At 42.8% G+C, this 12,702-nt stretch overlaps 1 protein-coding gene across 7 annotated transcripts in view; it reads left to right on the top strand.

Moving 5' to 3' along the window:
- The first annotated feature begins 484 nt into the window (after positions 1–484).
- Positions 485–12,702, top strand: part of LOC122559522 (ataxin-7-like protein 1) — a 247,895-nt gene continuing 235,677 nt past the window's right edge. For 2 of the 7 annotated variants that reach the window (XM_043709111.2, XM_043709110.2), the window contains exons 1-2: positions 485–683; positions 1,086–1,154. In XM_043709111.2, coding sequence (XP_043565046.1) covers positions 518–683; positions 1,086–1,154 — 235 coding nt within the window. In that variant the 5' untranslated portion in view covers positions 485–517. The remainder of the gene's footprint in view (positions 684–1,085; positions 1,155–12,702) is intronic. The other 5 variants (XM_087997433.1, XM_087997432.1, XM_043709117.2 and 2 more) reach the window with 3 other exon arrangements.

The following is a 12,702-nucleotide window of genomic DNA, read 5'->3' as shown; positions in this document are numbered from 1 at the left end:
CCCTCCCCTCCCCCCCTCCCCTTCCCCTCCCCTCCTCCCCCCCCTCCCCTCCCCCCCTCCCCTTCCCCTCCCCCCCTCCCCTTCCCCTCCCCTCCTCCCCTTCCCCTCCCCCTCCTCCCCTTCCCCTCCCCTCCTCCCCTTCCCCTCCTCCCCTCCCCCTCCCCCTCCCCCTCCCCTCTCCTCTCTCTCCCCCTCCCCTCTCCCTCCCCCTCCCCTCTCCCCCTCCCCTCTCCCCCTCTCCCCTCCCCTCTCCCCCTCTCCCCTCCCCTCTCCCCCTCTCTCTCCCTCCCCCTCTCCCTCCCCCTCTCTCCCTCCCCCTCTCTCCCTCCCCCTCTCCCTCCCCCTCTCTCCCTCCCCCTCTCCCTCCCCCTCTCTCCCTCCCCCTCTCCCTCCCCCTCTCTCCTCCCCCTCTCTCCCCCTCCCCTCTCTCTCCTCCTTTCTCCCCCTCCCCTCTCTCTCCTCCTTTCTCCCCCTCCCCTCTCTCTCCTCCCCTCCCCCTGTGTCCCCTCGGCTGAAGATGGCGGAAGGAGCCGAAGGTGACGTCACGCGGTGGCGAGGGGAAGCGGAGGAACAAGAAGGCAGAGCAATGGCGACCCTGGAGCGGAAAGTGCCGAGTCCCGAGGCCTTCCTGGGCAAGCCCTGGTCCAGCTGGATCGACGCTGCCCGAGTGCAATGTGCGGACAGTAAGCGGCCTGTCTCCGTGTCTCCCCCCCACTCCCTGGGGTCGGCCGGCCTGCGGGGGTCTGCTTCTGTCTGTGTCTCTGTCTCTGTGTGGGTGTGTGTCCGTCTGTGTGTTGGGGGCTGCGGGTGGTCCTTGGCCGGCCCGGGGCTGGGAGCTCAGACCCCCGGCCGGCCTGTCCCTCTCCCCCCGGGAGGCTCGGACACTCACTGGATGTTGGTGTTGAAACCATCAACGAACAAGTGCCCCCCCCCCCCCCCCCCCACATGTGGCCCTGGGTCACCACATAAACACTGGCATTTAACATTGCTCAAGATTGACTAACCCAGGTTGGCTTTTATTTCTTCAACAAAAAAACAATTTTTTTGTTGTTTTTCATTCCTTATTTCCGTTTACTCACGTGCAGATCAAGAATCAGAAGACACTGGAAAAGAGAGCTCAAAGAATAGAGAGGTGATGAGGCTCAATAAAGAAGGTAAGGATGGCATATCGATGCTAAACACACAACAACACAACATTGCCCTGCAATTGCAAAGTGAAATATCGTTTTCATATGTTAACCAGCTGCCAGCCTTTGACAGGTATTGTAATGAATGAATGAATGACTTGACTCCTGACACTCATTGCACAATGTTTACATTTGTTATATGTGTCAGTATTGGTGGCAGGCCACAGAGACGCAAAGGCACCAAATGCTTTCCATTACACAGAACACACCGTATGTGTTTGAAAGTTAATTTTGATTTTCACCTGAACTCACCTGCAGCTTCAAGGATCTCAGTGGATCCTGGTAGCTATTTATGTTTGGAAATGTTTTTCTTTGTATTTAAATTTTTTAATGATATTAAATCTGTTTTGTCACTGGTTTACATGCATTTGAGAATTTTGATATTCTGACTACCACGTTTCACTGCAACGTTAGTGCAGTATGATTATAAAATCCTGAACTTTTGGCAAAATTTTGTTCAATTGCAAATGCCAAAAGCCCATTGGAAGGAATTCGTTATATTGCATAATTTTGCTGAAACTAGTCATCTGAATTAGTTAAAGGAGCATTGACAACTAAAATGTTGACTGGCTAGGACTCCCTATAAATAACTCTTTCCAATGCCATAAAATAAAGTACAGAACTGTAGATTCTGAAAATTTGAAACAAAAATAGGAACTGCTGGAGAAACTTGTAAGTCTGGTGGCATCTATTAGGCAAAAGCAGAGTTAATATTTCCCGTTCAGTGAACCTACTTCAGAATTAATTTCCTCCAGCAGTTTGTGTTTTTGTTTCAAATATCATGCCATGTTACCAATTATGAAAATGACTCAAATTCAGCAGATGATGATGTACCTGGTACATCAGGCAGTGGTTTTCAGATTTTAATTCTGAAAATTTTCACTCAAACTGTAATTAGTTTATTAGAAAGAAGATGATGAAGATTTATCTGTGGTAATCATTATTAAATATTATGTTTAGCACTTTTTGGAATATTGAAATGAAGTGTCAAACAAGGTTTACTGATAAGAATTTAGTACCTTGAATTCTTTGCTTGCTGCGCATTTAGTCACAGAACTACAGAATTGTTATGGTGCTGAAGGAAGCCATTCAGCCCATTATGTTGGCCATGGCTCTTCAAATGAGCATTATTACATATTGCCAATTTCCTCCTCCTCCATATCCTTGCACATTATTTCTATTCAAATAAACATCCAGTACCCTCTTGGATGCTGAATTGGATTTGCCTCCACCACATTTCCAGACAGTGCATTCATACCTGAACTACTCACTGTGTGAAACTTTCTTTCTCACCTCACATTTGTTTCTTTTACAAATTACTTCAAATCTGTGCCATTTGTACTTGCTCCTTTTATGCATAAAAAGAACAAATTCTCCCTGTGTACTCTATCCAGCCCATTCATGATTTTTGGAAGACTCTGTCAGATCTCCTACAACCTTCCTTCTACAGAGAACACTCCCAACCTCTTCAATATATCCTTACAACTGAAATTTCTCATCTCTGGAACCATTCCTGTATACCTCCTCTGCACTCTATGTAATGTATTCACAACCTTTCTATAATGTGGCACCAAGAATTGTGCACAATACTCCAGCTGAGGTCTAAGAAGTGTCTTGTATAAGGTCAACATGGCCTACATGCTCATATACTTTATGGCTTTATTAATGGCTCTCTCAACTTGCCCTGCCACCTTCAGTGGTCTGTGTCCGTATACACACAGGTCAATCTCAACGTTCTTTCTGAGCTGTGTGGCTGCGCAACATCTGTGAGGGTCCACTCATGGAGGATGGCATGCTGACACTGTGCCAAAGCATTCGATTCTGTTTTCTCCAGCTGCTGTCACGCTTGGAGGTCTGCACAGCTGCTCAAGAAATAAGAGAAAACATAGGTCCCTCTGCTCCCGCATCTTTAGGATTATAACCCCGATTTGGTATTGTCTTTTGATGTTCTTCCTGCCAAAATGCATCAACTCGTATTTGTATGCATTGAACTCCATTTTCCACCTATGCACCCACTCCTCCAACTTATCTATGTCCTTTTGGAGTTTTACACTGTCTTCCTCATGGTTTACAATCCTTCCACGTTGTCTTATTTTGTGTCATCTGCAAATTTTGAAATTATCCCTGCGCTCAAAGATATAGGTCATTCACATGTATCATGAAAATCAGGGGTCCAAATACAAACCGCTGAGAAACTCCATGATGAACACTTCTCCAGTTTGAAAATTATCTACTAACCTTCACTCTCTGTTTACTATCACTCAGCCAACTTTGTATTAGGTAGCTTCTATCCCTTTTATTTCCTCCCAAGTCTGTTTTGCAGTATTGTATCAAATGACTTCTGAATGTCTGTTTCAGCTGCATCACTCTCATCCAGTCTTTCTGTTACTTCTTGAAAAAGACTTTGTTAGTTCCCCTTTAGAAATCTATGCTGACTTTTAGTAAAAAGTTCACCTTCATCCATGTGACTACCAATTGTTTCCTGAATAATTGTATCTAATTGATCTGGAGTTTCCATAATTATAAAATGGCTACAGTTTAGGAGATCATTCAACCCATCATGTCTGTATGGGCCCTCTGAAGGAGCAATTTACCTCATGTCACTCCCCTTCTTTCTTTTTGAATAATAATATAATTTTCTTTTGAATGCCTTGATTGAACCTGCCTCCATTCTAAGGAACTGTTTTCCAGATCCGAAAAGCCAAGTGTATGAAAATGTTTCTCTTCATGTTGTCATTGCTTCTTTTTGCAAATTACCTTAAATATGTGACCTCTCATTCTCAATCCTTCCTCCATTGGGAACAGCTATTTTCCCCATCTACTCTGTTCAGAGCCCTTTAGGGTCTTTTGATGACAGTTGGTCACAAGTATACTTTCATCACTAAGCATTCACACTGATATCTGCTTAATTCTTTCACATGAATTAAAATATGTTAATTCTCTACCACTTGTAAAATTAGTTTATTTCTTCTTTAAACCACTGTGTGATTTATTACATGATAAGTTTAACTGTGAAAAGTATTTTCCTCATATAAACGTTTTTTTTGAGAAGTACAGTAAATGTTCATACCCAAGTCAGCATTTTAGCAATGCCATTCTGAGCAAGTAATTTGCACATGTCAGCCTTCACCTTGAGCTTTTTTAATGCCTTGTCTTTCCATGACTGGCTGTTGTCTTTAATAAATAATAACATAAAGGGAGTACAACTGTGAATTTGCAAACCTTAGAAATCTTTTATAGCTGTTTTACCATCTCGCCAACCAAAACTAAATTTTGTGGGAGGTCTTTAATACATCTTACTCATACGCTATCCAAATTATCTCCAATCAATTGTGCTTTTTTTTTGCCTGTTTAATTTTTCCTGTATTCAATATCTTTATTGTTTTAGTGATGATAAGCAGCAGATATACCTGTTGGAATTTTTCATACTGGATGTTAAGGAATTGGGCTAGGAAGTTTTAAACTAACCATACGACTAAAAAATCAAACAGGTTTTAGAAGTTCAGAAAGGGCACAATTTTGTGAAGAATTGTTTCTGAAAGCGTTGGTTCAGTCTTTTCACCTCCAGAATGCTGTTGACTTATGGACACATCAAGTATTAGTGTGCATTTATTTTCTGCAAATGTGCTAGATAAGAAATCCTAAAATATATCCCATCTGTTAAAAATCACTTTCAAAGGGCTCTCCATGAGGTGTCTTGCAAGAAGCTTGTTAGAAAGATTTCAGGCATATGGTGTATAGGAAATTGAGTAGCATGGTTAGGAAGTTGGTTGATGGCCAAGAGCAGAGTTGTCGGGGAATGGGTGAAGCTACAACCAAAGAAGGTTTTGAAGTGATGTATTTAAGGGTTAATCCATTTTTGTTCAGGGTGTGAATTGTTGCTTTGGGTTTGAGTACAGAGAACAGAGTCTTGAAATTTGATGACGCACAACAGGAGTTTTAGCATGCAATGAGGAGAACTTTGAAAGGCATAGCTCGATTGGTAGAGACAGACAGATGGCACATGCAATTTGTTGTGGATAAGTGTGAGGTAATTTTTTTTAGTTTATAAAAAGAATGATCGCAAGTTCATAATTTACAGTAAGATATGCAAATATGTGGATGAATGTAAAGATCTCAGGGTTCAAACCTATAATGTCCTGGATATGAGTATTAGAAAATAAAAGAAACAGCTATTTTATAACTATGAGAGTAAAGTGCATGAATGCAGGAGTAATGATAAATCTGCACCAACCAATGCTTAGGTCATAGTTAAACTAATATATGCAGTTTTGAGCATCCACTGTAGGATGACCTTCAAGCCATAGGTATCATATAGAGTACAGTCGGCAAGATGATACCAGATATGGGCAGCTGTAGTTATAAATGATTGGATCATTTTCACTGGAGGAGAAAGTGAGGTCTGCAGATGCTGGAGATCAAAGTTGAAACTTTATTGCTGGAACAGCACAGCAGGTCAGGCAGCATCCAGGGAACAGGAGATTCGACGTTTCGGGCACAGGCCCTTCTTCAGGAATGAAGAAGGGCCTGTGCCCGAAACGTCGAATCTCCTGTTCCCTGGATGCTGCCTGACCTGCTGTGCTGTTCCAGCAATAAAGTTTCAACTCATTTTCACTGGAGCAGAGTGAAAGCACACTGGTGGTGGGCTTATCTGATTTTATTATATAGAAAATTCAGGTGGAGTGACGGGGGGGGGGGGAAGGCTGTTGCCTTTGGTCAGCAAGTCAGTGACTAATTTAAAATCTTCTCTAAGAGACTAATGAGAGGGGTTGGGATCAGTTTTCCATCTTAAATTTTTTTTTGTTGTGCGGAGCCAGATTTTTTTTTCAATGCGTGAAACCTTCAATGCTGTGCCATGCAACTTGGGAGGAACATTGATAAGTATTTTACATAGTGTTGAAACATAGAATACTTTTCCACACAAAGTGCGTTGCATACTTTAAAGGAAAATTAGATAAATATTTAAAGTAAAGCAAGATGCATGCAAGAGTTGATCCAGAGGATTTGTTTTGGATTGCACTCGCAATGGGCTGAATGTCCTCCTCTGCTGGGAACCTTAATAGTTTGAATCAATAATTTAAAATAAATATCTCCCCAAAGATAGATGAGTTACAATTAGGGGGAGGAAAGGGGACAGACAGACAGTGCAGAGATCCCCTGTGGACATTTCCCTCAGCAATAAGTATACTGTTTTGAATACTGCTGGGGGGGATGGCCTACCAGAGGAAAGCCATAGCAGTCAGTTCTCTGGCACTGAGCAAAGAAGGGAAGGGGGCAGAATAGAAAAGTACTCCTGGTAGGGGACTCGATAGTTAGGGGAATCGACAAGAGATTTTGTGGTCAGGATCGGGATTCCCAGAAGGTATGTTGCCTCCCTGGTGCCAGGGTCCGGGACGTCTTCGATCGGGTGTATAAGGTTCTAAAAGGAGAGGGCGAACAGTCAGAAATTGTGTCACATATTGGCACTAATGATATAACCAGGAAAAGGATCGAGGATATAAAAAGTGATTTCAGGAAGTTAGGATGGAAGTTGCAAAGCAGGACAAACAGAGTAGTGTTTTCTAGTTTACTACCGGTGCCACGAGATAGCGAGGCGAGGAACAGGGAGCGGGTGCATCGTAACATGTGGTTGCGCAGCTGGTGTAGGAGGGAGGGCTTCAGATATGTAGATAATTGGGATGCCTTCTGGGGAAGGTGGGACCTATACAATAAGGACAGGTTGCAACTGAACTGGAAGGGGACCAATGTCCTGGGTGGAAGGTTTGCTCGAGTAGTTTGAGAGGGTTTAAACTAGTATGGCAGGGGGGTGGGAACCTGAGCTGTATATCGGAGGTGAGAGTTGATGCAGATGAGGCAATAGCAAGAGGTAGACCAGCTAGTGGGGAGGAACCAAGGGATCAGTTAAAGTGTGTTTGCTTTAACACAAGGAGTATCAGAAATAAAAGTGATGAACTTAGAGCGTGGATCAATACCTGGTGCTATGATGTTGTGGCCATAACAGAGACATGGGTTTCTTGGGCAGGAATGGTTGCTGGATGTTCAAGGGTTTAGAGCATTTAAAAAGAATAGGGAGGGGGGAAAAGAGGAGGGGGTGTAGCACTACTATTCAGAGAGGGTATCACAGCTACAGAAGCTTCCATTGTCGAGGAAAATCTGCCTACCGAGTCAGTATGGGTGGAAATTAGGAACAGCATGGGAGCAGTCACCTCATTAGGGGTTTACTACAGGCCCCCCAATAGCAGCAGGGAGATGGAAGAAAGCATAGGTCGGCAGATTTTGGAAAAGTGTGGACGTAGTAGGGTTGTTATAATGGGTGACTTTAACTTTCCCAATATTGATTGGAACTTCCTTCGAGCAGAAGATTTGAATGGAGCTGTTTTTGTAAGGTGTGTTCAGGAGGGTTTCCTAACTCAGTACGTTGACAGGCCGACGAGGGGAGAGGCCATTCTAGGCTTGGTGCTTGGAAACGAGCCGGGGCAGGTATCAGATCTTGTGGTGGGAGAGCATTTTGGTGATAGTGACCACAACTGCCTCACATTCTACATAGCTATGGGGAAGGAGAGGATTAGGCAAAATGGGAGGATATTTAATTGGGGAAGAGGAAACTATGATGCGATTAGACATGAGTTAGGAAGCATGGATTGGGAGCAATTGTTCCATGGTAAAGGCACTATAGACATGTGGAGACTGTTTAAGGAACAGTTGTTGCAAGTGATGAATAAGTATGTCCCTCTGAGACAGGCAAGAAGTGGTAAGATAAAGGAACCTTGGATGACAAGAGCGGTGGAGCTTATCGTCAAAAGGAAAAAGGTAGCTTACATAAGGTGGAGGAAGCTAGGGTCAAGCTCAGCTCTAGAGGATTACAGGCAGGCAAGGAAGGAGCTTAAAAATGGTCTGAGGAGAGCCAGGAGGGGGCACGAGAAAGGCTTGGCAGAACGGATTAGGGAGAACACAAAGGCATTTTACACTTATGTGAGGAATAAGAGAATGGTCAAAGAAAGAGTAAGGCCGATCAGGGATAGCATAGGGAATTTGTGTGTGGAGTCTGAGGAGGTAGGGGAAGCCCTAAATGAGTTTTTTGCTTCTGTCTTTACGAAAGAAATGAACTTTGTAGTGAATGAAACCTTTGAAGAGCAGGTGTGCATGCTGGAATGGATAGAGATAGAGGAAGCTGATATGCTGAAAATTTTGTCAAACATTAAGATTGACAAGTCGCCAGGGCCGGACCAGCTTTGTCCTTGGCTGCTTTGGGAAATGAGAACTGCAATTGCTTCGCCACTTGCGAAGATCTTTGCATCCTCGCTGTCCACTGGTGTCATACCTGAGGACTGGAGAGAGGCAAATGCAATTCCTCTCTTCAAGAAAGGAAATAGGGAAATCCCTGGCAATTACAGACCAGTAAGTCTCACGTCTGTCGTCTGCAAGGTGTTAGAAAGGATTCTGAGGGATAGGATTTATGACCATCTGGAAGAGCATGGCTTGATTAAATGCAGTCAACACGGCTTTGTGAGGGGCAGGTCATGCCTCACAAACCTTATCGAGTTCTTTGAGGATGTGACTAGAAAAGTTGATGAGGGTCGAGCTGTGGATGTGGTGTATATGGACTTCAGCAAGGCATTTGTTAAGGTTCCCCATGGTAGGCTCATTCAGAAGGTCAGGAGGAATGGGATACAGGGGAACTTAGCTGTCTGGATACAGAATTGGCTGGCCAACAGAAGACAGCGAGTGGTAGTAGAAGGAAAATATTCTGCCTGGAAGTCTGTAGTGAGTGGTGTTCCACAGGGCTCTGTCCTTGGGTTCTACTGTTTATAATTTTTATTAATGACTTGGATGAGGGGATTGAAGGATGGGTCAGCAAGTTTGCAGATGACACAAAGGTTGGAGGTGTCGTTGACCGTATAGAGGGCTGTTGTAGGCTGCAGCGGGACATTGACAGGCTGCAGAGATGGGCTGAGAGGTGGCAGATGGAGTTCAACCTGGATAAATGCGAGGTGATGCATTTTGGAAGGTCGAATTTGAAAGCTGAGTACAGGATTAAGGATAGGGTTCTTGGCAGTGTGGAGGAACAGAGGGATCTTGGTGTGCAGGTACATAGATTCCTTAAAATGGCCACCCAAGTGGACAGGGTTGTTAAGAAAGCATATGGTGTTTTGGCTTTCATTAACAGGGGGATTGAGTTTAAGAGTCGTGAGATCTTGTTGCAGCTCTATAAAACATTGGTTAGAACGCACTTGGAATACTGCGTCCAGTTCTGGTCGCCCTATTATAGGAAAGATGTGGATGCTTTGGAGAGGGTTCAGAGGAGGTTTACCAGGATGCTGCCTGGACTGGAGGGCTTATCTTATGAAGAGAGGTTGACTGAGCTCGGACTTTTTTCTTTGGAGAAGAAGAGGAGGAGAGGGGACCTAATTGAGGTATATAAGATAATGAGAGGCATAGATAGAGTCAATAGCCAAAGACTATTTCCCAGGGCAGAAATGACTAACACGAGGGGTCATAGTTTTAAGCTGGTTGGAGGAAAGTATAGAGGGGATGACAGAGGCGGGTTAGAACATAGAACATAGAAGAATACAGCGCAGTACAGGCCCTTTGGCCCTCGATGTTGCGCCGATCCAAGCCCACCTAACCTATACTAACCCACTATCCTCCGTATACCTATCCAATGCTCGCTTAAATGCCCATAAAGAGGGAGAGTCCACCACTGCTACTGGCAGGGCATTCCATGAACTTACGACTCGCTGAGTGAAGAACCTACCCCTAACTTCAGTCCTATATCTACCCCCCCTTAATTTAAAGCTATGCCCCCTGTAATACCCGACTCCATACGCGGGAAAAGGTTCACACTGTCAACCCTATCTAACCCCCTAATCATCTTGTACACCTCAATCAAGTCACCCCTAAACCTTCTTTTCTCTAATGAAAACAGCCCCAAGTGTCTCAGTCTTTCCTCATACGATCTTCCTTCCATACCAGGCAACATCCTGGTAAACCTCCTCTGCACCCGTTCCAGTGCCTCCACATCCTTCCTATAGTATGGCGACCAAAACTGCACACAATATTCCAGATGCGGCCGCACCAGAGTCTTATACAACTGCATCATGACCTCAGGACTCAGGAACTCAATTCCTCTACCAATAAAAGCCAGTACGCCATATGCCTTCCTCACCGCACTATTTACCTGGGTGGCAACTTTCAGAGATCTGTGTACATGGACACCAAGATCCCTCTGCTCATCCACACTACCAAGTATCCGACCGTTAGCCCAGTACCCCATCTTTTTGTTATTCTTCCCAAAGTGAATCACCTCACACTTAGCTACATTGAATTCCATTTGCCACCTTTCTGCCCACAGAGAGTTGTGAGAGCATGGAATGCTACTGGTCACAGAAATTTGAGGGTGCATACATGAGGATCAGTGGTCGGCACAACATCGTGGGCTGAAGGGCCTGTTCTGTGCTGTGTTGTTCAATGTTCTAAAGATAAGTCTCAAATGTGTGTATTTTAATATTTATTCAAGGGATGTAGGGATTGTTGGCATTTATTCACTTTTCTCATTGTTCTCAAAGAGCTGGGGATGAGTTATATTCTTGAGCTGTTGGGGTTTGTGTGGCATAGATAGACTCTCAGTGCTGTCAGTTAGGGAGTTTGACCCAGTGAAAGTAGTCGAACAGTTTCTGAATCAGGATGGTGTGTGGTTCACGAGAACTTGCAAGTGTTGATGTTCTTACGTGCCTACTTGTCCTTATAGCTATTCAAAATCCTGGATTTGGGGGGTACTTTTCACAAGATTTGATTAGTTACATTGCACTCATGGTATAAAAGTGAAGAGTATAAATAATTTGCCATCCAGCACCTGAAATGGTCAGGAGGTTTTTTAGTTCTGAATGGTGTTCAGCTTCTTTAATGATATTGGAGCTGCACTTATCCAGGAAAATGAAGAGTATTCCATAGTACTCTAAATTGTGCTGACTAGACCTTAAGAAGGCTTTGGAATGTCAGGAGATGTGACTTACTCACTGTGGAATTCCATCCTCTGACCTACTCTTGTAACCACTACATGTATACGACTAGTCCAGTTCAGTTTCCAGTCACTGGTAATGAACTGAAATTTTACGCCACTCTAGTCAAATTGAATATAATTTCCAATTTTGCTGCTTGTGATTTAACAAAAAATCATTTTGAAATCGATCACTTACAGCTGGTGATGACGTATCCTTTATTAATAGATTGACTTTTCTTTTTATAACAATTTACAGTTGTGCTTTTTAATTTATCTGGTATTGGATAATATTTCAGAGACGGTTTGCAGCATTATGGAGGCAAATTATTAACTTCAGTTCTTTCAAAATACTTATCACTTGTACAAAAATTGTTCAGATTTTAATTGCTTTATTAGACCATCTTTGTAATTTAAGAGAAACTATTTTGTTTTGATTACTCGTTTGGAATATTTAGTCATTTGTTAGAAAAATAAAAATATCAAATTTAAACTTACTGTTTTAACAACAGTTGACATGCAGACAGAACTAAGTGGCTCAGATGAAAGCTCAAAAATCTTGTTTGGAATGTGCTATGCTAGAATGGGATGTAGTACTAGTAGAACTGGGGAAAGAAAGGCTGAGAGAGAACTCATAGGTTTATGATAAGGCTATGGAGGAAGTCTGATATTGGCTTAGTACAAACTGTGAATTGTAAGATCCTCTGAACTGCCAGTGGAGTGGCCTGTCCTTGGAAAGGAACTTTTGCCAATATGCTTAAGTTTCACTGGACAAATTATTGTGAAATAAAGTATCCTGTGATAATAGTTATGGCATTGTAACTTCATTCTTTTAAATTGAGAAACTGGCTAAGATTGAGCAATCCTAGTACAAAATGTCGATGTTCCAAACAGCAGAAAAAAATCATGAATTTGACCTAATCGAAGTAATTAGATGTCAAACTAGAACTTTAAAAGCCTGAAGAATTATTGTGAATGTGGAGATATGTTTTAAATGATCTATTAAGTTTTTAGTTTAATTACTTTCAATGACTACAGAAGCCTGAACGTGCACACACACACCAGCTGGTTTCGAAACAGTTTCTACGCTACTGTTGTTAGAATACTGAATGGACTCTTAAACTCTTAGCATTTGGCTATACTTGTGTTTTTGTTTTTGCCGCTGTTTACCTATCATTTGCTTATCTATGCTATTTAACTGTGTGATATGCCTATATTGCTCACAAGACAAAGCTTTTTACTGTGCCTCGGTACACGTGACAATAAATTCAATTCAATTCAAATTTAATTCATGAACCATGGAGTGTCATTCTGTTAGATTTTATTTATTGTTGGAAATATTGTAGATATTAGAACAATTTTTTTCTCAAGATCACCGTTCCATTCTTTGTTTCTGTACTTGATTTTACATTGGTATGCTAACTCATATATTTCCTGATTCGAGCTTTGCATGCCTCAATGAGGATTCTTTAATTTGAATATTTGCGGCGATGTACTGTTGCTTGCCCTGTTTACACA

This window comes from Chiloscyllium plagiosum, unplaced genomic scaffold (genome assembly GCF_037043375.1).
Source record: "Chiloscyllium plagiosum isolate Xiang-an unplaced genomic scaffold, Cpla_swu_hap1 HiC_scaffold_19, whole genome shotgun sequence".
NCBI lineage: Eukaryota > Metazoa > Chordata > Chondrichthyes > Orectolobiformes > Hemiscylliidae > Chiloscyllium > Chiloscyllium plagiosum.
The sequence above is the reverse complement of the archived record's forward strand: the minus strand, read 5'-3'. Positions and strand labels throughout refer to the sequence as shown.